This window comes from Stegostoma tigrinum, chromosome 2 (genome assembly GCF_030684315.1).
Source record: "Stegostoma tigrinum isolate sSteTig4 chromosome 2, sSteTig4.hap1, whole genome shotgun sequence".
Lineage (NCBI taxonomy): Eukaryota > Metazoa > Chordata > Chondrichthyes > Orectolobiformes > Stegostomatidae > Stegostoma > Stegostoma tigrinum.
The window spans coordinates 96,776,029-96,799,756 of NC_081355.1; the positions used below are offsets into that span (position 1 = coordinate 96,776,029).

A 23,728-nucleotide genomic window follows, 5' to 3' on the forward strand; every position below is an offset into this window, starting at 1 on the left:
TTGGCCTGCTGTGTTCATCCAGCTTCACACTTTCTTATCTTGCTTCATATATTTGTTGTCAACCAGATGTCTGTGAATTAAAACCAAAAACCTCTGTAAGAAATGATGCACCCCTCAACAAAAATACACTTCTGATGCTTCAAATTGAAATCAGAGTAGTACACATCATTGTTTATTTTGACTGCTCATAAAACTCCCCCAATTCAAATGGTTTCTCATTTGTACACCACGTGCTTTCTTTCTCAAAACAATTTTTAAAAAACATGGCCCCAGAAATATTGGCAAGTAAAACATTAAACCTCCTGATATACACAGACCAAAACCCAGACGCCTCTAGTTCAAAATTTAAACTATTAAAAAAAAGTCACAGAGCTTACATTTTGAGTTGCAGCTCAAAAAGTAAGCTAACTCTGCCTACTCCCAGAAGCAAATACAGCTAATTTTCTGTTTTTTGCTTTTCTTGCTGTTTAATAAAAGTTAATTTTTTTCAACTGTTAAAGGCCTTCCAATAGGGAATGCTCGCACATTAAACAATGACAAGGTGTCATGCATCAGAGAAAGCAGAACTCCTTTGAACAGGATCTTAACATGATACGGTGCAAAGGATATCTACCCTGTGCAGCTAGGCAATTGATCAAACAGGTGATGATGTAAAGTCACAATTCACTTACCAGTGTGAGGTGGTCAGATGGACAGCAGCAGAAATAACTACGAGACTGTTTAGGAGCTAGAATCAAACATGCAGGGAATTTTGGTCAAGCTAGTTTAAACTCTGATCTCAGTTAAAACTGCATCTAGATATATTCTGACCTGTAGTTTCCTGTGTTGACTAAATAAAACAAGTGTGATGGTTATCTCTGGGCAGGCTGGCACCACTATTACCTTACATGTAGCATGTAATTATCACTGTTTATGGCTCAGTGTAAACCTTTCAGGGATGTTTACCAGTAAAGTCCATTGGCTGGGATTGAAGAATGTGATCAGGCTTTGATCAATTCATTGGCTGTGTTCCAGAGATCTTCCGGGAAGGAGCACATTTAACAGAACAAAGGAATTTGCTGATCAGAGAAGAAGCCTCTCAGACCTCCCAGACATGAGAAGCATGTGCCTCAAGTAATTTCCAGAAAGACAAAGAACCATGATGTGAGGCCTACATGGAGAGCAAAGTGGGCCACTTCACTCGAATCGCAGTAGTATTTGATTCAAGCCAAAATTAGTGAGTTCCTCACACCCCGCCCCCGCCACAACCGCCCAAAAGAGGATCCCCCTCGTTCTCACAAACCACCCCACCAACCTCCGGATACAACGCATCATCCTCCGGCACTTCCGCCATCTACAATCCGACCCCACCACCCAAGACATTTTTCCATCCCCACCCCTGTCGGCTTTCCGGAGAGACCACTCTCTCCATGACTCCCTTGTTCGCTCCACACTGCCCTCCAACCCCACCACACCCGGCACCTTCCCCTGCAACCGCAGGAAATGCTACACTTGCCCCCACACCTCCCCCCTCACCCCTATCCCAGGCCCCAAGATGACATTCCACATTAAGCAGAGGTTCACCTGCACATCTGCCAATGTGGTATACTGCATCCACTGTACCCGGTGTGGCTTCCTCTACATTGGGGAAACCAAGCGGAGGCTTGGAGACCGCTTTGCAGAACACCTCCGCTCAGTTCGCAACAAACTACTGCACCTCCCAGTCGCAAACCATTTCCACTCCCCCTCCCATTCTTTAGATGACATGTCCATCATGGGCCTCCTGCAGTGCCACAATGATGCCACCCAAAGGTTGCAGGGACAGCAACTCATATTCCGCCTGGGAACCCTGCAGCCTAATGGTATCAATGTGGACTTCACCAGTTTCAAAATCTCCCCTTCCCCAACTGCATCCCTAAACCAGCCCAGTTCGTCCCCTCCCCCCACTGCACCACACAACCAGCCCAGCTCTTCCCCTCCACCCACTGCATCCCAAAACCAGTCCAACCTGTCTCTGCCTCCCTAACCGGTTCTTCCTCTCACCCATCCCTTCCTCCCACCCCAAGCCGCACCCCCATCTACCTACTAACCTCATCCCACCTCCTTGACCTGTCCGTCTTCCCTGGACTGACCTATCCCCTCCCTACCTCCCCACCTATACTCTCTCCACCTATCTTCTTTACTCTCCATCTTCGGTCCGCCTCCCCCTCTCTCCCTATTTATTCCAGTTCCCTCTCCCCATCCCCCTCTCTGATGAAGGGTCTAGGCCCGAAACGTCAGCTTTTGTGCTCCTGAGATGCTGCTTGGCCTGCTGTGTTCATCCAGCCTCACATTTTATTATCTTGGAATTCTCCAGCATCTGCAGTTCCCATTATCTCTAGAGTTAGGGTTAAATGTATTAAGTTAAAATGAGATAAAGTGAAGGTAAATAAAGTAAGTTAAAGTTGAAGTGAAGTCGATGAAGTAAGAAGTAAATGTTGCAGTGAGTGTTTGTTTTATACTAGGTATTGGTATTTAAAGAGTTAAAATATAGAAGGGTTTGTTTAATTAATTTCTGACTCTGTTCCCAGTCTTTGGTATTTCACACAAGGGAATATATAGGTAAAAGATTTGAGTTCTCCTTTTCAGGCAACACTGAGCTTCTATCTTCACTGAAAGGTCACCATGCTATCTATGTCTCCTCAGAAGCTTTTAATTTGTGACTTCCTCCCACTTTGTGTAGTGTGAATGGCTCTTCGTGTCTAACGGTGACTGACCCGGTATGTCGCATTTTTATTCATATTCTTTGAATACGACGCCAGCAGCAGAAGTCCCGCAAGATCCTGTCACTGGCAAGTACTTCTGACACTGGTGAGCACACAATACCATAGGTACAGCACCATCGAGACATGGTCCATACATAGAGGTGAGCAGCACAGAATTGAACAAGACAACTTACTGGAGCTCACAGACAGAAATCCTCCATAAAACTCCTTAAACTGACACTTATCCCATTTTTAACAAAAAGCTAGCTTATTTTCCAAAGTTCGTATTGGTCTCCTGATTCTTCCCACGAAAATTTACCAACTCACACTTCTCTGTGTTGAAGTTCATTTGCCAACTGTTGTTTCATTCTGCAAAATTATAAATACCTTCTCCTATTTTAGCACAGACCTTCTTTGTATAAATGACATATAATTTTATGTCATCTACGAATTTTGAAATAGTATTTCAAATTCTGAAGCCCAAATCATCCATATAAGTGGGGAACAGCAGTGGTCCTTTTTTGACCCCTATGCAAATACCTATCTTCCCATATTTGGCCATTATGAGGAGCTAACTTTAGTCTATACTCTGCTTTCTGTTTTATAGCCAACTTGCTATCCAGCTTTCTACACACCCCTCAACTCCACATGTTCAGATCTGAGTTATCAGTATATTATAAAAGCCAATATATTACTTAAATATCCTTATCAAAGCTTTCAGTTATTTCTTCAAAGACGTCAATAAGAATGATGAAGCGTGCCTTCTATTTTGAAATCCATGTTACATTTTAATTTATTTTCAGTTTAAATATTCAGAGTTTTTTCTAATATGTTTTTGAGTAAGGATTTTGTTTCCTTTCCCACAACCGAGGCTAAGTTAATTGGCCTATTATTCCCTGGATGTGTTCCATTTCAAACTTAAACAAAAGAATCATTTTAGGTTTCCACAATGCTTCCGTTTTCTCATCCCTAACCTTTTAACACAGATGGTGTGTTCTCAATATGATGGTCAATTTAACAGTAGCCACACAAAATGGAACAGCAACTGTATAACAAACTGGAAAGGAAGAGAGAAGTAAATGCAGTCAATCTAATGCATGCTTCTAACAAAATTAAGTTATAATCTTCAAAGCTAAAAGCCATTTTAAAAATCCTTATTTGAGTTGTGAAACCACTTTGTTGACTGTGGAATAATGCCAACAAATAAATAAACTTTACACATTTTTTGTGAAACACTTTGACAGATATTTAAGATGGATCAAATAAAAGAAAATACAGAAAGGCCTAGCTTCAATATTCTGCACCTATCTTATGGGGTCCAGTGAACAAAACAGCAAACTAATATAGAAACTTGATGTGAGATTTGGGCCAAGTTGATGTTTTTACGGGTGACCCTGACAGTTCAGCTTTAATATTGTGCCACTCCAGTCTCTCATTTCACAAATGTTTACTCAATGTTTTTGACCTTACAAAGGTATAGCCCCAGGACCAATTTTTAACTTTTCTAACAATTTCTAAAACTCACTTTGGTGTTTTATTTTGTTGCAGGACACCTTTATAGGGCTGTGTCATGTTAATTTTGGTTCCCGTGGTTTACCTGGTTTCAAAATGGCAGAAAAGGATAATACAAGACTGCTTCGAAAACGGTTCAAATAGCATTTTAATATGGAGCAGCCATGCTTCCACTAGTTCCACAATACAATCTTTGATCATTGCCAGTCTGTCCATTAGTAAACCCTTCCCACCCAACCCACTCCACCACTTGCCAACTCACAATGACATTCCACCCAGCTGAAATCTACCCTTGGGCAACAATTCCATTCAATGCATTACTAGTTTCACAGCACACCTGAATTGTTTGGAAATGTAATTATATGATGAATTCAGTTCAGTCCTCTGCACTTATCCGCATATGCAAAAAACAACAATAATTTTCATGATTTATATGTATGTTGTTGGAGTCATGCCTCAATTGGGTGGCATGGCGGCTCAACGGTTGGCAGTGATGCCTCACAGTGCCAGGGGCCTAGGTTCAATTCTGCCCTTAGTTGACTGTCTGTATGGAGTTTGCACATTCTCCCTGTGTCTGTGTGGGTTTCTGCCAGGTGCTCCAGTTTCCTACCACAGTCCAAAGCTGTACAAGTTAGGTGAATTGACCATGCTAAACTGCCCATATAGCGTTCGGGGATGTGTGGATTAATTGTGTTAAGCCATGGGAAATGCAGGGACAGTATCGGGTCTCAGTGGGTTGCTCTTCAGAGGGTTGGTGTGGACTTGTAAGACCAAAGGGCCAATTTCTACACTGTGAGCATTCTGAAATCCCGCTGCTCAGAGGCTTTCAATAGTGATTTCTCATTTAAATAATAATCTACAAATTGAGTAACAATTTGGTAGCAGACTATACGGGACAAATAGAATTGAGATTCCAACCAGCCATGATGTAATTGAAAAGGCAAGCCAACTCAAGTGACTGAACAGCCTGCTCTAGTTCCTGTGCTCTTTAAATATCTGAGATTTTGTAAATGTCAAGAAAGTTATTCTAGCTTTTCAAAATTTAATATGTTCAAACAGGTGTAATTAACAACATGCTCCACATTATTATTACACAGTTTGAAGGATTTCGCCAAATGAAGATGTGTTCAATTTCTAAGATGCTGTGTAATCAGACCACAGGATTTCAGCAAGAGAAATAAATGTAACCTTCCACTCCGGTGATCCCCTGAGCAGAAACAGCTCACTGCAAGGGAGAGTAAAAATCAGATATGACAACGAAGTCTGCTATTGTCATGTCACGTTACCTGCTTCTGAGTAACTGAAAAAGAAGGGCTTTAGAAGTGGATTACAAAGCTCTGCCATCTTAACAACTGAGATGGGACTTCAAATTAACTTCAATAGAGGGACCAATACGAGGAAATTCAGGTATCTAAGAGTAATGAGTCTAAGAATACGATGCAGAATATTAATTATTTTGTGGCTGACCCTTCCAAAGAAATTTCAAATTTATGTAATAACAGTTTATGAAAATTTCACTTTTTTTGATAAAGAGGCATTAAGTACGTTGGAATGAAGAGAGCAGTTAAAACGAAACAAAGATAGAAAATTGCATTCACCACATATATATGCTCAAAGCACTACTGAATAAGACATAAGTAACAACCACACTGCAAGATGCAATAGATCAATTTACTGTAACCTAGTAAGCATTCATTATAATAGTAATAACCTCCAGTTTTCTTTCAAAATCAGATTGACTGTCTATTAGTGCCAATTGAAGTCCAAGTAATTTATATGCAGTATAATGCGTTTATTGAACATTACTTAGAAGAAATGACCTGACAGCCCAGACTCCACTTCTGTTAGGGATCATTAAACAATGTATATCATTGGCAACACGAAGAAATAAAATCTAAGGCAATCTATTCGTACCCTTTATAATCAGCCAATTAGGAGAAAATTCAACAAGACTTAATGGAAAGGAAAATCATTCAAAAATATACTCACTGTGGCGAGCTCATCAAACTTGCCAAAGAGTTCATTTAAAAGCTTGACGAGTTCTTGTGCAGTGCACTGTGAAGCCAAACTGGTGAAGCCCACAATATCTGCAAACAAGATGCTAGGGGAGGAGAAATAAATCAAATGTAAGTCCCATTTTGCCAAATAGCTGCAAGTAAAGTCTATGTACAGCAGTGAAGATTTTACAGTCTACCAATAGGACTGTTCAAAGTCTATACAGAATCTTTGTAATATGGAGATTAGATTAGGGAGTTAAATTTTGGCTTGTGTGCCACTTTATCAATGCTGTAGCATTGAGAAAAGGGACAGACACACATACACCTCGTTGCTATTCCTTTTCCATCACGTGTTTTTCTGATACACCAGCTGGAAGAAACTTCATCCAACTGTATCCTCCACTGCCCTGTAACTGAACTCATGTGAATCCAAATTGCAATCATATAAATGGATAATGAGGATTGCAGGATGCTGGGATTCAAAGAGAATCTTAAAGTGACACAGACAAGATTCAATCAACATATTGAGACCACAAAATTTTCTCTTAATCTTCTCCGTTTTTTTTCTGTTGGCTGTCAATGGTTCTCAATGAAGCTTTGTGCAAACTCTTTACATTTATGTTTCCACCTTGTTATTTTTGGTGTCAATATGCTTCTCATTTCAAAACCCTTGCTTGAGTATTCTTAGTACGATTCCATTGTGGTTCTATTGGTACCTGTTCTTACCCACGTTAAACTGATTCACACAGGCAGAGAGAAATCAGGACCCTTGTTTAATTTGATACAGTTATAAAACCTGTGTTAATTCTTTTAAGCATGAAAAGTCAAAAACAATGATACACAAATGGAAGATAACAAAGTGTGAAGCTGGATGAGCACAGCAAGCCATGCAGCATCTCAGGAGCACAAAAGCTGATGTTTCGGGCCTAGACCCTTCATCAGAAAAAGGGGATGGGGAGAGGGTTCTGGAATAAATAGGGAGAGAGGGGGAGGCGGACCGAAGATGGAGAGAAAAGAAGATAGGTGGAGAGGAGAGTATAGGTGAGGAGGTAGGGAGGGGATAGGTCAGTCTGGGGGAGACGGACAGGTCAAGGAGGCGGAATGTGGTTAGTAGGTAGGAAATGGAGGTGTGGTTTGAAGTGGGCGGAAGGGATAGGTGAGAGGAAGAACAGGTTAGGGAGGCGGGGACAGGCTGGGCTGGTTTTGGGATGCAGTGGGGGGAGGGGATGAGCTGGGCTGGTTTTGGGATGCGGTGGGGGAAGGGGAGATTTTGAAGCTTGTGAAGTCCACATTGATACCATTGGGCTGCAGGGTTCCGAAGCGGAATATGAGTTGCTGTTCCTGCAACCTTTGGGTGGCATCATTGTGGCACTGCAGGAGGCCCATGATGGACATGTCGTCTGAAGAATGGGAGGGGGAGTTAAAATGGTTCGCGACCGGGAGGTGCAGTAGTTTATTGCAAACTGAGCAGAGGTGTTCTGCAAAGCGGTCCCCAAGCCTCTGCTTGGTTTCCCCAATGCAGAGGAAGCCACACCGGGTAGAATGGATACAGTATACCACATTGTCAGATGCGCAGGTGAACATCCGCTTAATATGGAAAGTCATCTTGGGGCCTGGGATGGGGGTGAGGGAGGAGGTGTGGGGGCAAGTGTAGCACTTCCTGCGGTTGCAGGGGAAGGTGCCGGGTGTGGTGGGGTTCGAGGGGAGTATGGAGCAGACAAGTGAGTCATGGAGAGTGTCCGGAAGGCAGACAAGGGTGTGGGTGGAAAAATATCTCGGGTGGTGGGGTCAGATTGTAGATGGCGAAAGTGTCAGAGGATGACATGTTGTATCCGGAGGTTGGTGGGGTGGTATGTGAGAACGAGGGGGATCCTCTGGCGGCGGTTGTGGTGGGGGCAGGGTGTGAGGGATGTGTTGTGGGAGACGCGGTCAAGGGCGTTCTCGACCACTGCAGGGGGAAAGTTGCGGTCCTGGAAGAACATGGACATCTGGGATGTGCAGGAGTGGAATGCCTCATCCTGGAAGCAGATGAGGCGGAGGCGGAGGAATTGGGAATAGGGGATGGAATTTTTGCAGGAGGGTGGGTGGGTGGAGGTGTATTCTAGGTAGCTGTGGGAGTTGGTGGGCTTGAAATGGACATCAGTGTCTAGCTGGTTCCCTGATATGGAGACTGAGAGGTTCAGGAAGGTGAGGGAAGTGTTGGAGATGGCCCAGGTGAACTTTGAGGTTGGGGTGGAAGGTGTTGGTGAAGTGGATGAACTGTTCGAGCTCCTCTGGGGAGCAAGAGGCGGCGCCGATATAGTCATCAATGTAACGGAGGAAGAGGTGGGGTTTGGGGCCTGTGTAGGTGCGGAAGAGGGACTGTTCCACGTAACCTTTGGTCCGCCTCCCCCTCTCTCCCTATTTATTCCAGAACCCTTCCCCCATCCCCCTTTCTGTTGAAGAGTCTAGGCCCGAAACATCAGCTTTTGTGCTCCTGAGATGCTGCTTGGCCTGCTGTGTTCATCCAGCTTCACACTTTGTTATCTTGGATTCTCCAGCATCTGCAGTTCCCATTAGTTCTGATACACAAATGGAAATTGTTTTTAATGGAATTCGTATCCACGAATAGCTCAGACTGCGAAAGCTCATTTTTGCTCATTATCACTTCGTTTACTGAGTAGATAGAAATGTAATTGACTTGCTTGATAAAACGTTAGAGGAAGAAATTCTTTTGATAAAAGGAAAATACTGCAGTTTCTGGATATTTGAAATAGGCATAGTGAAAGCTGGAGAAATTCAGCAGGTCTGGCAGTACTTTTAGAGAAAGAACTCAGTCATATTGCACTTAAAACGTTAACTCTTGACTCCACAGATGTTGTCAAACCTGCTGAGTTTCTCCAACATTTTCCATGCTTGTACAACACTTATTTTGCTGCAGATTACACTTTTTGTTTTGTTTTATAAACAGGAATGTTGTTGAACACATTGCAGATGTCCCAGAAGAAACAAAGGTGTAGACTGGTTTATCATCACCAGTACAAATGTTTGTAATTGTATACTTGTACCTATAAAATGTACATTTCAACATCAATCTTCACACTTTTCAATGGAATTTTTATCTTTTCTATACCTGCATGTTTTGTTTTTCAACTTAAGTTCACAGTTTTACCACTAAACAAGTGTTCAGTGACCATTTAAAACAAGCCAAGTGATCAAATCATATCAACATCATAATGAGCCGATGTGGCTGCCTTTCATCTCGTAAGACAATAATTAATACCATGGTCCCAGTGAAAATATAAACTCACATGAGGTTTTGACCCAGTGCTCCATTCAAATACAGAAAGGCTTTGGGTATAGAGCCATCATCTGTCCAATGCACATAGCTGAGCCAATGCAGAATCAGTGGCATTAAAATAATTGTATGCTGCTGTGGTTATTACACTTCAGGACCTCTGAAATGATTACCTTATCCTGCCAAAAGATACAGCGGATATGCCTGAGACAGCAAAGGTGGAAACATTTCAGCGTTTTCTCCTTCACAAATGTTTTCCAAGTCTCACTACATTAGAGAAATGCTCTAAGGCCATGGGTTTGTTTAATTCACAAACTGGTGCTCTCACTCAGCTTGTGTTGCTCCACACTCCCCAACTCAGCTTTGACATAACTGCCACGCCTTTGCAAAGTATTGATTGATTCTGGATTCAAATGAAAATATTGCTGGTGATTGTGAAGTCTAGATAAGTGAAGTTATGAGCAATGTCCAACATGCCATTACCACTGATAAATGATAGTACTGCAAACTTCTGGATCATGACATGTGTATTCCTGATGCTGATAGGCAAACCAAACTCTTAAAGGCATGACACAGTCTGTTCATTTACACTGAAGGTATTCCTCAGCAGGAGATAATAGTGTAGAATTGTCAGTTATAGCAAATGTCTGATAAAGACTGGGCACATCTTTGTTTTGAATTTCAGATGAACACGATTGAACATAGCAAGCATACCAACAGCTTTGCTAAGGTCATCCACTGTGAATTCAAGACTCAGACTTGCCATGACAATCAGCTTTCCAACATATACAAAGCTTTGTCAGTGACAGTGTTTTCCCTGGAGTATAATTCAAAGTCATGTTCCACTATCGCTCCATTTATTACAGTTGGTGATTTTTTTTTCACTTATGAACCCCTTTTCTTATTTCTTAACATATGTTGCTAGAATTCGACCACATCTAACCAGCAAAGTTGTAACTAACAGGCATTGGTGAACCACCTCGCAGTCTGCTGGACTTTACTTTGAATGTAATTAGTACATTTAGAGTCCTTCCACCCAGGTCACTTTTATAATTAAGGACAGCAGACTATGTGGCTTCAAGGACAGGTTCCATCAGTTGATGTTAGGCTTGTGCCATTCAACATTTGTTTGTTCTAGGCTGCCATATGTTAGGAATGCAAAATTGTAAATAATGTCTCAGAGTGTGTTCCGTTTCCTTCTAAACTCTGTATGTGAATACCAGAAAGTACCAGTTTGATAATCAAGTTGAGGAACTGTTGTTTTGTTTAGCTGGGTACTCAGTGTGGCTGGCATAAAGTTGGTATTTCTGCTTTGAATGAAAATGATTCAAATATTGCAGCACCGCCCATGTGCAAATCAAGATGCAGACAAGGAAGAAATCTGCATCATAGTCAGTGTTGCAGAAGCTGTTTTGTTAAGAATATTGTTCAGAGAGAGCCTCCGTTAATGATCACTTCTAGCTGGTGTCAATGCCCTGCTCTTGAATATTGCCAGTGACATGGTTAGACATTTTTTAAAAGGAAATTATTCTCATGCAGCTCATGTTAGAGGGAATTATTCTCTGTCTTTTCTCATTTACCTTTCTCATGTCCAAATTTCCCAGTTGCTAAAGACATTCTGATTCAGGGAGTCTATGATGTCAAGTTCATCACAGGAATGGTCTTTCACTTTTGTAGTAGGGCACAATGTTGAAGCACAGATTTTCATAACGTTCACTGGTTCTGTTTGAATTAAGACTCAGAGCAAAAACCTTTGGTACCATTCAATTTGAAAGAGTAGAGAGTTTTATTGTTTACTTTAGTATCTCAGAAAAATTGTAAAATTTCTATGTATGAACATGTTTCTATGTTTTACTCACTATGCTTTAAAATGTCCACTCATTGGGCAGCACTACCTTCCAGCACTACCTTCCAGCACAGTTGTGTTTATATTTAGGTTGAACCAATCCACACACAATGAACACCGCAACGAAAAGGCAAACAAACAAACAGTGAGCCACTGAACATTGCAGCATCCTTGCAGTGAAGCTCGCACTGTACGCATTTCTTCTGAATTCTTCTCCTGTCAGATAAAAGTGTAGTTTTCCTTTGCTTTCTGCTCTTTGTAAGGCTAATCTCTTCGAGGAAAGCCAGGTCAATGTTTAGCCTATCACACTGCATGCCTATCACGGCTGTACTCAGCACATGATCTACAATTACCTGTCACTCATGGGCACAAGGTCTTGACATGCCAGCCTGCCACTTGAGGAGCTGGCATCTTACTTCCTATCATTTGTTTTTCTCATGTGATGCATTCAATCTACATGTTGTTTATAAGGTCTAAGCACCCTTGAAACAGATGGACCATGGCAGGTCTGCAACCTACCAGATCGCAGGCTGTTCAATTTGAGGTGGGCAATGGCTAACCAGTGGGACGTGATGGTCTAGTTCAACATTAGAGCCAGTCCATTGTCGCTATTTTCTGTGCCAATCAAGTCAGACCTATTGCATATCTCCTATGTTGTTTTAAGGCTTCAATGAAAGTAGAGTATTCTCATCAGGGCAAGCATGGGAAAAACGTACAGAGATCCTGGGATGTCCATAGGATTATAAAGCATTATATTTTTCAGCAGCTTGATTGCAGGAGGTGCAGGAAAGTTAACATGTTTAGACATCAGTCTGTCTTTGGGCTGTACCATTGTTAGTTTTGTCAGCTTTTCACTTTCCACTCCTCTGAGGGATCCAAATGGTATCAGAGCCATTTAGCCATGGATGGGGTTTTATTTCATGAGTGCCACTCTTACACACATTGATATAAATGCTTTCAAATCAATTCTGCCCTCTCAAAAGCAAATTCAGTTTTGAATTTGTGATCAGAGATAATGGGAACTGCAGATGCTGGAGAATCCAAGATAACAAAGTGTGGAGCTGGAGGAACACAGCAGGCCTAGCAGCATCTTAGGAGCACAAAAGCTGACATTTCGGGAAAGGTCTAGTTCCAAAATGTCAGCATTTGTGCTCCTAAGATGCTGCTTGGCCTGCTGTGTTCATCCAGCTCCACACTTTGTTATCTCTTCATTTTTGACTTTGTTTACTTCCTAGCTGTTGATTTTCCTAAAATCACATGTGGAATTGTGCAACACTCACAGTATTCCAGGTTCGGATAGGCTTTTTCACTTGGAAGTTTTATGGCAACCCCACCCTCACAATGTTATATGCACCACTGAAAGAAATGAACTGTCAATACCAAATTTCACTAAAATAAGTAAAATGACTTGAGAGAAATCTCACTTTTCCACAGAAAGGTGGCTGAATTCAAAGTAAATATATCAAATTTAATAACAGATTTGAAATAAACTTGTTTTTTTTTGCAGAGAATGGTTTCAAAATGTAAAATATACAAACGTATCCTGCGGTTTGCTTTCCATATGCAAGTATATAATCTCCTTGTGGATACACAGCAAATCTATTCCAGAGGCTAAAAGTCTCTGCGAAAATTTTCAACTCTTGAACGCCTGCAAAATTACCAGTGACAAAGATTGTGATGGGAAACAAATACAACATAGTTTAGAATTTTGGAACTCTGCCAGTAATGAGAACTTACACTGAGTGACTGCAATTAATATGCATCTTCTGTTTGTGTGAATGCATTCAATTAATTAACTTAACTGTGTGAAAGGAGTCTTAATTCTATAAATCCTCTGAAACTTTTGGGACCTGATGCTTATCATGTTGTGACTAACTCAAACAGATGTATCTCATTTGCACAGCTGTAATTTACTATATTTACAGAAATGATTCTAATGACGATACACTTCAGTTATGCAAAACTGGATGTCTTAATCACAGGATAACAGAAAGAGCCGTCACTGTCAAATAATAAATTAACCCACTTAATATATGTACTCAACGCTATTTTGTCCATAACAGCACATTCTAGAAATAGAAATATGTCAGTTTTATTTCAGTAACTGTGCAAATAAATATCCCACTCAGTGCTCACTTGGATTCAGAGCACTTACATGAATTCTGAGAGGTCAGTCTCTCACCTTCATAAACTAGCTGGTGGAGTTATGATGAAATCAGATGTGGAAAGGTTACAGCAATTTATTCATATCCAACAATTTAACATTGGCAGAGTCTGTTCACTCCAGGTCAGGGACTGGTCCCATATTATTAGCAACTACGTTTTCTTTCGAAAAGCCAGGAGACAAAAAATAACATGGTTTCAATATTGCACTCTATAACAATGAACTGAAACCAAAAGTTGTTCAACTTCGTTTGTTGGTAACTCAGATTTTGTAGTTCAAATTGGCAATTTTTGGCAAATATGATTATAACAACAATTTCTGGCAACCACACATAAGATAGCTTAATGCAGACGGTTGTCAGCCGTTCCCTCCCCCTCCATGGGGTGTACTCTTGTGAAATGTCAAATTCTCTATTATAATCCAACTTGCACTGATTTTATGCATTATACACATGTTTGTTACATTTTAACAATTTATGATATTTAAAATCTCCCTTAGTCCCATGTGTAAACATGTCTCATGAGAGTTATCCACCATTAATTCCCATTGTCAGTCTCACTCTGTCATGGGAAAGGGTTAAAATCGATCATTAATAAAGTTAGAGCTGGGCACTTAGAAACAATTCAAAATAAGCACAGAGTTTTTGTGAAAGAAAGGTCACACTTAACTTACTTATTGGAGCTTTTCTGAAGGAGTTCCATGTTGCATGGATAAAAGGGAGCCTATAGACATTTGGTACTTTGATTTCCAGAAAGCAGTTCACAAGGTTCCACAAAGAAGGCTACTACACAAAGTGGGAGTATGAGGTTTGGGAGTAACATATTAACATGGGTAGAAAACTAACTGGCGGGCAGAAAACAGACAGCATATATAAATGGATAATAAAATGTGAGGCTGGATGAACACAGCAGGCCAAGCAGCATCTCAGGAGCACAAAAGCTGACGTTTCGGGCCTAGACCCTTCATCAGAGACTAGGCCCGAAACGTCAGCTTTTGTGCTCCTGAGATGCTGCTTGGCCTGCTGTGTTCATCCAGCCTCACATTTTATTATCTTGGAATCTCCAGCATCTGCAGTTCCCATTATCTCTGAGCATATATAAATGGGTCTAGCGAGTTTTGAGAAGATTTGAATTTGCTCGCTGAGCTAGAAGGTTAGTTTTCAGACGTTTCGTCACCATTCTAGGCAACTTCATCAGTGAGCCTCTGACGAAGCGCCGGTGTTATGTCCCGCTTTCTATTTATCTGGTTAGGTTTCCTTGGGTTGGTGATGTCATTTCCTGTTCTTTTTCTCAGGGGATGGTAGATTGGCTCCAAGTCGATGTGTTTGTTGATGGAATTCCGGTTGGAATGCCATGCTTCTAGGAATTCTCGTGCATGTCTCTGTTTGGCTTGTCCCAGGATGGAGGTGTTGTCCCAATCAAAGTGGTGTCCTTCCTTATCTGTATGTAAGGATACGAGTGATAGTGGGTCATGTCGTTTTGTGGCTAGTTGATGTTCATGTATCCTGGTGGCTAGCTTCCTGCCAGTTTGTCCAATGTAGTGTTTGTCACAGTTCTTGCAAGGTATTTTGTAGATAACGTTCATTTTATTTGTTGTCTGTATATGAACAGTTAATGAACTTGAAAGACCCTATACAGACAACAAATAAAACAAACGTTACCTACAAAATACCTTGCAAGAACTGTGACAAACACTACATTGGACAAACTGGCAGGAAGCTAGCCACCAGGATACATGAACATCAACTAGCCACAAAATGACATGATCCACTATCACTCGTATCCTTACATACAGATGAGGAAGGACACCACTTTGATTGGGACAACACCTCCATCCTGGGACAAGCCAAACAGAGACATGCACGAGAATTCCTAGAAGCATGGCATTCCAACCGGAATTCCATCAACAAACACATTGACTTGGAGCCAATCTACCATCCCCTGAGAAAAAGAACAGGAAATGACATCACCAACCCAAAGAAACCTAACCAGATAAATAGAAAGCGGGACATACACCGGCGCTTCGTCGGAGGCTCACTGATGATGTTGCCTAGAATGGTGACGAAACGTCTGAAAACTAACCTTCCAGCTCAGCGAGCAAACTCACATCCATAAATGGGTCTTTTTTTCTGATCATTATGATGTGAACCATTAGAGTCCACCATGGTTCTATGTGGGGACTATTTTTTTCACAATTTGTATCAATGACTTAGGTGAGAGGAGCAAAGGTGTGGTAGCGAAATTTGCAAATGACACAAGGATTGTTTGTTAAGAAGAGGGTATATGGACCATGCAGACAAATATATTTAAGTTGAGTGAATGCGCAAAAAAACCTGCCAGGTAAAAAAAAAGTGGGAAAATACAAAGTTGTTCATTTTGTGCCAGTACTGCAAGTAATTAAGAATGCTAATGGAATCTTATCCTTTACAATTGTTATAGAATCAGGGAATTTGATAGCGCGGAAGAAGGCTTTTCAACACATCATGTCTGTATCAGCTCCTGAAGGAGCTACCCAGCTCGTCCCACTTTCCAGCCTACATCTCCAAAGGCCTATAACTTCATCACTTTCGAAAATACATCCAGCTCGCTTTTGAAATGTCTTCTGGAACCCACCTCCATCACTCTCCCAGGCAGCACATTTCAAATCCTAATAATTCTTTGAGTAAAGAAGTTTACCTTCATCTTCCTCCTAGCTCACTTGCTGGCAATCGTTAATAATGAGAGAAATCAAACATAGAAAAGTGTTATGCTTCATCTCTATAAGACATTGTTAGAGCACATTTTGAATATTGTGTGCATTTTTAACCTCCTTATTTAAGGAAGGATGCAAATGTTTTTGAGGCAGTTCAGAAGAGGTTTCTTAGATTAATACTCAGAATTGGTAGGATTTCTCTTATGGGAAAGGCTGAACATACATTGTCTACTTTCCTCTCATCATTGGATGCAGGAGTATGGGCACTTTTTAAAATTAAGGATTCCTCTTTAAGGAACAATATGTTTGTTTTTTCTCTCTCTGAGGATTGCGCGACTTTGGAATTCTCTGCCGTATAATGTGGTTGAAGTTAGGTTATTAAGAATATTTAAGGCAATTATATCTTGTTATGCAAGTAAATCACAGGTTCACGGGAATGTGGAATTCAAAGAGGTCAGCCATGGTCTCATGAAATGGAAGAGTAAGTTCAAAGGACCCAATGTCCTATTTCTGCCCTTAATTTGTTTGTTAGCATGTTCATATCCCCAGACTTTACTTCACTTTCGGCAAAATGATTAAAAATGGGTGGTAAGCAAGGTCCTTTGCTTCATTAAAACCAAAAGAACTGCAGATCTGTAAATCTGAAACAAAAACAGAAGTTTCTGGAAATGGTCAGCAGCATTTTTTGGAGAGAAATCAGAGTTAACATTTCAGGTCGAGTGACCCTTTTGTGTGAAAACAAAAAGTACTGAAAATTACAGCAGGTTAGGCAGCATCCATGGACAGACAGCAAGCTAACGTTTTGAGCAAGATGGTTCTGTATCAGATCTAAAGAAAATTTTGTGCTTTGTTCTATATGAGAATTTTTCAATGTGATTGCCCGCTTAACCTGTTTGATGATATTGGCGTTGCTGTATCCTGAAAATTGGTGTCATAGTCAAAGTAATGTGAAGGGGCGTGAAATCCATGTTTTGAAGGACATTGCAATGTGTAGACAACTTTCCTTGAGGTTAGAGGTAACCACTGTCACTTCAAAGCTGACATTAACATCTGTATCAAATTAAATGAAACGTAAAACAAGACTCATTGGATCTAGTTTTTATAGAGCTACAGGAATATTTGTTCTCTCAAGTTACTTGTAATAATAAATGCCAGTTTAGCATGAAACTAGAAAGCAATAAAGTGTTTTGTACTGTGGATGGATTGGCCGTGCAAGATATCACACCTCTTGTGATTATGGGTTCTAATTCTTTAGTATATGAAACTATGCACGATTCTGTCGGCACACAGCAATGGTACATAAAAACATAGGAGATTGAGGACCACACTTGACCTAGTTACCATAATTCCATTGCATTACACACCAATCCATCACGCTGGAATAGCGTACCTGATGAGATCTAACTGTGGTGGTTCAATGGAAAGGCCCACACATCAGAATTGGGAAAGTAATTGGAAAGACGTCTGCGAGCAGCTGTCAACAACTGCAGTTGTTTTATGAGTTCAGGAAAAACCCTGTCTGCTTCTTCAAGCTCCATAAAAAAACAAATTTCAAGCCTGCTGTACACAATAACATAATGGTTATGTTAGTGAACAAGTAATCCAGAGGTCTAATCTAATAATTCAGAGACATGAGTTCAAATCCTACCAGGGTATTTGAGTTCAGTTAAATCAAACAAATGTAAAGTAAGCTGATATCAGTAAAAGTAGCCAAAAAATCAATACATTCACATAAATATCCAACTTCTTGTTAATGTGCTTTTGGGAAATAAATCTTCTAGTCGACAGCAACGTGTTTTACACATTAAGTTTCCAATGAAATGGCCTAGCAAACTAATCAACGCATTAGAACGATGAGAAGAAACCATAGTACACATAAACTGCAGTGGTTCAAGTGACAGCTCAAGACACTTGGGGAAAAACAATAATTTTTGCTGTGGCCAGCAACATCTAAATCTGATTAGGAAAAGTAATTTTCATGCTCATTAAACAAAAATAATTGAGTCATTAAAGTTAGAAGTAGTGGAAGTTCAGAACTCATTTTAAGAGGCTACCACTACAAAAGGCACTGACCAATTCATTGACTGTCCAAATATTCAGAACTTGAAAACTGGCACAGCCTTGCTAAATTTAGATTTCAATATTCAGCATTCAGGTTACTGATCTAATTCATAGACTTTAGTTCTTGGCTCATACTTTTTTAGATCCAGAACTGTTTTATACTGATGCAAAACTAACACTGCAACTGATCAATAAAATTTTACACTAAATTTTATACACTTCTAACAGTAATTAATTATGAACTATTATACTCATCAACATTCACTAAATTTAATGAGCAACCAAGGAAGCTAAGACACAACCTTCAATCATATTCGTTCACCTAGGTTAGAGTGTGAACTTGTTAACAAAGGAAGGTTTAGTAACAATATTTTATTTATTCAGAGTTTGTGAAAATGAAATCACAGTTGCTTCCATTTGTTTAATTGGAATTGACTTCAAAACTAATTTGATGCAACAGCTATATTAACAAGGGCATTAGCAGCAGGAAATGCTGTGTGATACGTCAAGGAGAGTTTTAATATTCCCCAGCAAACACCCACGCACATCTTGCACATCTGGGCAAATCTGAGAAATACAGGACTGAAGAGTCCAATCCTCTACATGTACTTCTATCAAATTTACCACAAATTTACAGTATGATAGAAATAACACAGTTAAGATGTTTATTATTTAAGTACTTTTGTAGCATTACTTCAGTTGAGATTAATTGGCACATGCCTTTGTTTTAATATAAATAGCTTGCTGTAAAGTATAATATTTTCAGAGCCTTGTGCCTTTTACAGGAAATGTACCAAACCTCTCTCAATTAGAAAACTATCCAAATCACTCTTCCAGAAATGTGAAAGTTAATTTAATAATGGAGTAGCTGCAGCTACAATGTGTTAGTTATGGGAAGGTTTCTCCCGATCCCCACCACCAAATTCCCATGCTCAGTCTTTTACACATTACGACATGTAAAATCTACATGAGCAGGTGTAAGCAAGTTGAGTTTTCAGAGTAATTTTTAAACATTGCTTTAAAAAGCATTCTTTGATATAATTTTGAGAGGTAACTTGATCAGATTAATTAATAATCTGAGAATTAGTTTACTACAAAAAAATGATAATTAATCAGTGTCTGATCCAACACCTGTGAAAAGTCCAATTTGAATAAATTGGCTAAATCGGCTTTCCCTGAGCTCCAGAGCCATTAACTGAACTGTGATGTAAACTTCATGTTAATTTTACTTTTCTATTATTATTATGTATGACTTCTGTCAAAAATGTAGAAGCTGTTGAGGGGCATCATGTAAAACTTTTCGCTGTATTTTCCATGTAAAAGTACACATGCCAATAAATTTCTATTTTATTCGATTGAACAATGGAAATGATTATAAAAATAATTAGACATAATTAAATATTTATTGTAAAGAATTATATAATAATTGAACTGGTGTTTCATAGAAAATTATCTATTCAAACACTTCTAGAAAATGCTTATAAGAGACCCTACAACCAAAAGAGTTGATAAAGACACGAAACATGTGTGATTAGTGGGAACACATCATGTGATGAATTCAATCTGGTGTTGTTGGTTGATTTTGTTGGAACTAATGCAAAAGTTAATAGAACCTCAAACTGCACAGCTTTTAATTCTTCAAACTTCTGTTTGTGTATTTGGTTGTGAACATATGAATTGTGCAAAACAGAAGAATTACTTGGCAGAAGCTCTACATGCTGCTTAACCAGAATTTAATTGTGATGTTGAAGTAACTGAGACTGTTTGTGAAGAATGCTTGTGTCACTGGCAAAAAGGTTATTTATTTTGTACATTAAAAATTTGAAACATTCACAGTAGTCTTATTGAGCACGTCAAAAGCAGTAATCAGACTCCCACTCGCAACTGAATATTTATCAACTGCTCATTAATTCTCGTCTGTTAAGAAATTAGATGTATCAAATTGTTAATCATTTCATTATCTCCTTAATTTATAAGAGATTGTATCCTCTATATCAAGGCACTGATTGAAGAGATCAAATGATGAAAATTCTAAAATAGGATTCTGAAATTGTGTTGTTATTATGATCGGTAACAATGAACTAATCTGTAATCTTGCAAAGTAAAACCTTGTCCTTAACATTACATAAAACATTCGAGAATTTTCCATTATCTTTGAGATTGTTTATGAAAACAACAAAAGCACAATGGTTGATAAGGTTTACACAATCAAAACATTATCAGATTTTAAGTCTGATCTTTTTCTGATTAAATCATAATTTTAGTTTTCTTTATTTCAAAACAGTACGAGTGCATTTGAGATTTCTAATAAAAATGCCACCTTGAATTTGCTAAGCAGCATTTTAACTCACGTTAGGATGCCAGACCATATAATCTAAACTGCTAGTTTATAACTTAAAATCCCTATTTGCCAAAATGTGAACATATATTATTTCAAAGTTGCTGGTAAAATTGGCAGAACATGTGTAATGTTAATTAAATACCACAACTGTCTTTCCTATAATTCCATGAACTGATGCCTCAGAGGGCAGCACAGTGGTTAGCACTGCTGCTTCACAGCGCCAGGGACCCAGGTTTGATTCCAGCCTCGGATGACTGTCTGTGTGGAGTTTTGCATGTTCTCCATGCATCTGTATAGGTTTCCTCCGGGTGTTCCGGTTTCCTCCCAGAGTCCAAAGATGTTCAGGTTATGTGGATTGGTCATGCTAATATTGTTTTATTCATTTATGAGACAAGAGCATCACTGGCTGGGCCAGCGTTTATTGTCCATGTCTAATTTCCCAGTTAAGAGTCAATCACATTGCTGTGGGTATGGAGTCACATGTAGACCAGACCAGGTAAGGACGGCAGTTTCCTTCGCCAAAGGGCATTTGTGAACCAGATGAGTTTTTTTTGACAATTAACAATGGATTCATGGTCATCATTAGACTCTTCATTCCACATTTGTATTGAATTCAAATTCCACCATCGACAATGGAAGGATTCAAACACAGGTCCCCAGAATTTTACTACGAGGTCGTTGCCTCCCCATGTATTCACCCAGAGTGTCCAGGCATATGCATGTTAGATGGATTAAACCATGGTTAACACAGGTTTGTGGGAATGAGGTGGGGGCCTGGGTTTGGGTGAGATGCTCCTCGGTAGGTTGTTGCAGGCTTGATGGGCCAAATGGCCTCTTTCTGCACTGCAGGGATTCTATGAATCTATGCCTCCTTCACACAGAAATATACCTGATCAAAATTACAAATTCTATCCATCTTTATTCATCTGAACCTTTTTCCTGAGCCTTTCATAAGATCAAATACAATATCCTCATCCGAAGCATTTCCTCAATTGTCAAAGTGTGAGAGACACTCTTATGTGTTGCCACCTGTAACTTTCAATAATAGAGGATTCCAACAATGTTTTCTCTTCCCACTGCTACATTGTTCTCTTTGTACTTTCCAAGGATCTATCTCTAAGCCTTTCCTACCTCTCTTCTGTATGCTCTACTTCAGCAGCGTCAATCAATGATGAATTTTCCCATGTGTGTTCAGGTCCCAGCATAAGACTATCTGGGTGTCTGGAGGCAGGTCCCAGCATAAGACTATCTGGGTGTCTGGAGGCTTAACTTGCTGATTGCTAGACTGGCAACATTTTAATGAACTGTTGCCCTGCTCAATATCCTTGTTCAGCTCCTGATATTGCAGTGGCTCTTAAGTCTTGATAGCCCCACTACTTATGGACAATTGTAACTTACTATTGACGTGGTCCCCTCTTTGAAGTTTGGAACCTGTAGCAATCTCAGCTTGCCACAACAAGTCTGTCTTCAATGATGAGTGTGTTTGTGTGATGTGGGACTTGGGGTGGAGGTTGTAGTCTCTGCATGCTGTAGGGCATGAGGGTGCTGTTGCATAAGGTAACGATTCTGAAAAGTTAATGTCAGAGAGTGATGACCTATACTCATAAGTCTCCCAAAGGTCTTAGTCACAATATCTAACTTAACAATAATTGACTGCAATCATATAATAAATTAGGTAATACTTAAGTTGAGTGCCTCTTATTGTTAAATTCACTTATGGTTTTACAAGTAAACCAAGTCAACCCTTGGACTCAGTAAGGGTAAGAAGCTAGTGATAAGAAACTACCCAGCCACAAACTGATAGTAGTTGGCATCACAGCACATACAACAGAAGCCATAGGCCAGTGAAGAAGTTCCAGTGATACCATAAAATTATTCCTTATTGGGGCCTGAGCTACCTTAAATGCTTGAACAAAAACAAAGTTGCTGGAACAGCTCAGCAGATCTGGCAGCAACTGTTTTTTACTTCCTCCACAACTTTGCTTTTGTTCCTGATTTACAGCATCTGCAGTCCTTTCAGTTTTACTTTAAATGCTTGGCTGCTTCCATGTAGCAGGAATGGGTCATGGAGGTTCCAGTGTGCCTAATCACATTTTCCCAACATCCTTGCATCTAGCCTCATTTCCACAAGGCCAGGGTAATCTAGCCCATGGCATCAGGCTGCAAATGACTCCCGCAAAACCCTGCTTTAGTTATCTGCCCGTTATCTTGACACCTTCTACTATCTCCATTTTGTCAGCACACTTAACCATTATCCAATTATGGATGAACTAACACACATCACCAAAATGTCGGGCAAATAAAAACTGTTGTCTTCATTCCCATCATAAAACTTGTACATTTTCCAATTATTCCATATCCCTTCCTGGTCATTGTTACAGACTTATCCTGACTGTGTGCAACAATAAAAAAAATTGGAGGAGATAAAAAGGCCAAAGTTCAAGTGGGTTACATGTCTCTGGGGAAACACTGAAAGCAAAGATGACTGGGCATTATCAAGTCAAAAACTTAACACTATAGCTGGAAGGAAAAATCAGTGAGTGTATCATATTAACATGTCAAAGAACTACTACGAGAGGAAGACTGTTTGCAGTGTTTTTATAGTTCTGACGAAGAATTGCTGGCTCAAGGTGTTGACTCTGCTTTCTTCCCACAGATGTTGCCAGACCTGCTGAGTTTCACAAGCAATTCCTGTTTTTGTTTTGGATCTCCAGCATCTGCAATTCTTTGTTTTAATTTAGTGTTTTTACAGTGGTGAACAAAATAGGAAGTGAAGTGAAAATATCAGAGCATTGGAGAATGAATCAGAAATTGGAAATTTACACGTCTATCCAGAAGTCAGTTTGGATAGCACAGAGGCACTGCAAAGATTAGATAGCAAACTGTAGAAATGTCTTTCAAAGGCCGATATAGTATCATAAATTGATTTGCGTGAAAAGCTTAAGAAATAAACATCTTTGGCAATTCATGATATTAACGTAGAGGATCTGTTACCTATAAAACAACATTCTTACAGACTTAATCCAGAGAAGTTAGCTCAAATGAGCGAAGAAATTAAGTTCAAGAAATTAAGTTTTAAGAAATTAAGATATCACTGAAGGTCTATATGACTACAT

General features: G+C 39.8%; 1 protein-coding gene across 7 annotated transcripts in view; it reads right to left on the reverse strand.

Moving 5' to 3' along the window:
- LOC125467327 (adenylate cyclase type 1-like) overlaps positions 1 to 23,728 on the reverse strand; it is a 299,944-nt gene that overhangs the window by 252,344 nt on the left and 23,872 nt on the right. For all 7 annotated transcript variants that reach the window (XM_048563037.2, XM_048563033.2, XM_048563026.2 and 4 more), the window contains one exon: positions 6,225 to 6,336. In XM_048563037.2, the coding sequence (XP_048418994.2) occupies positions 6,225 to 6,336 (112 nt within the window). The remainder of the gene's footprint in view (positions 1 to 6,224; positions 6,337 to 23,728) is intronic.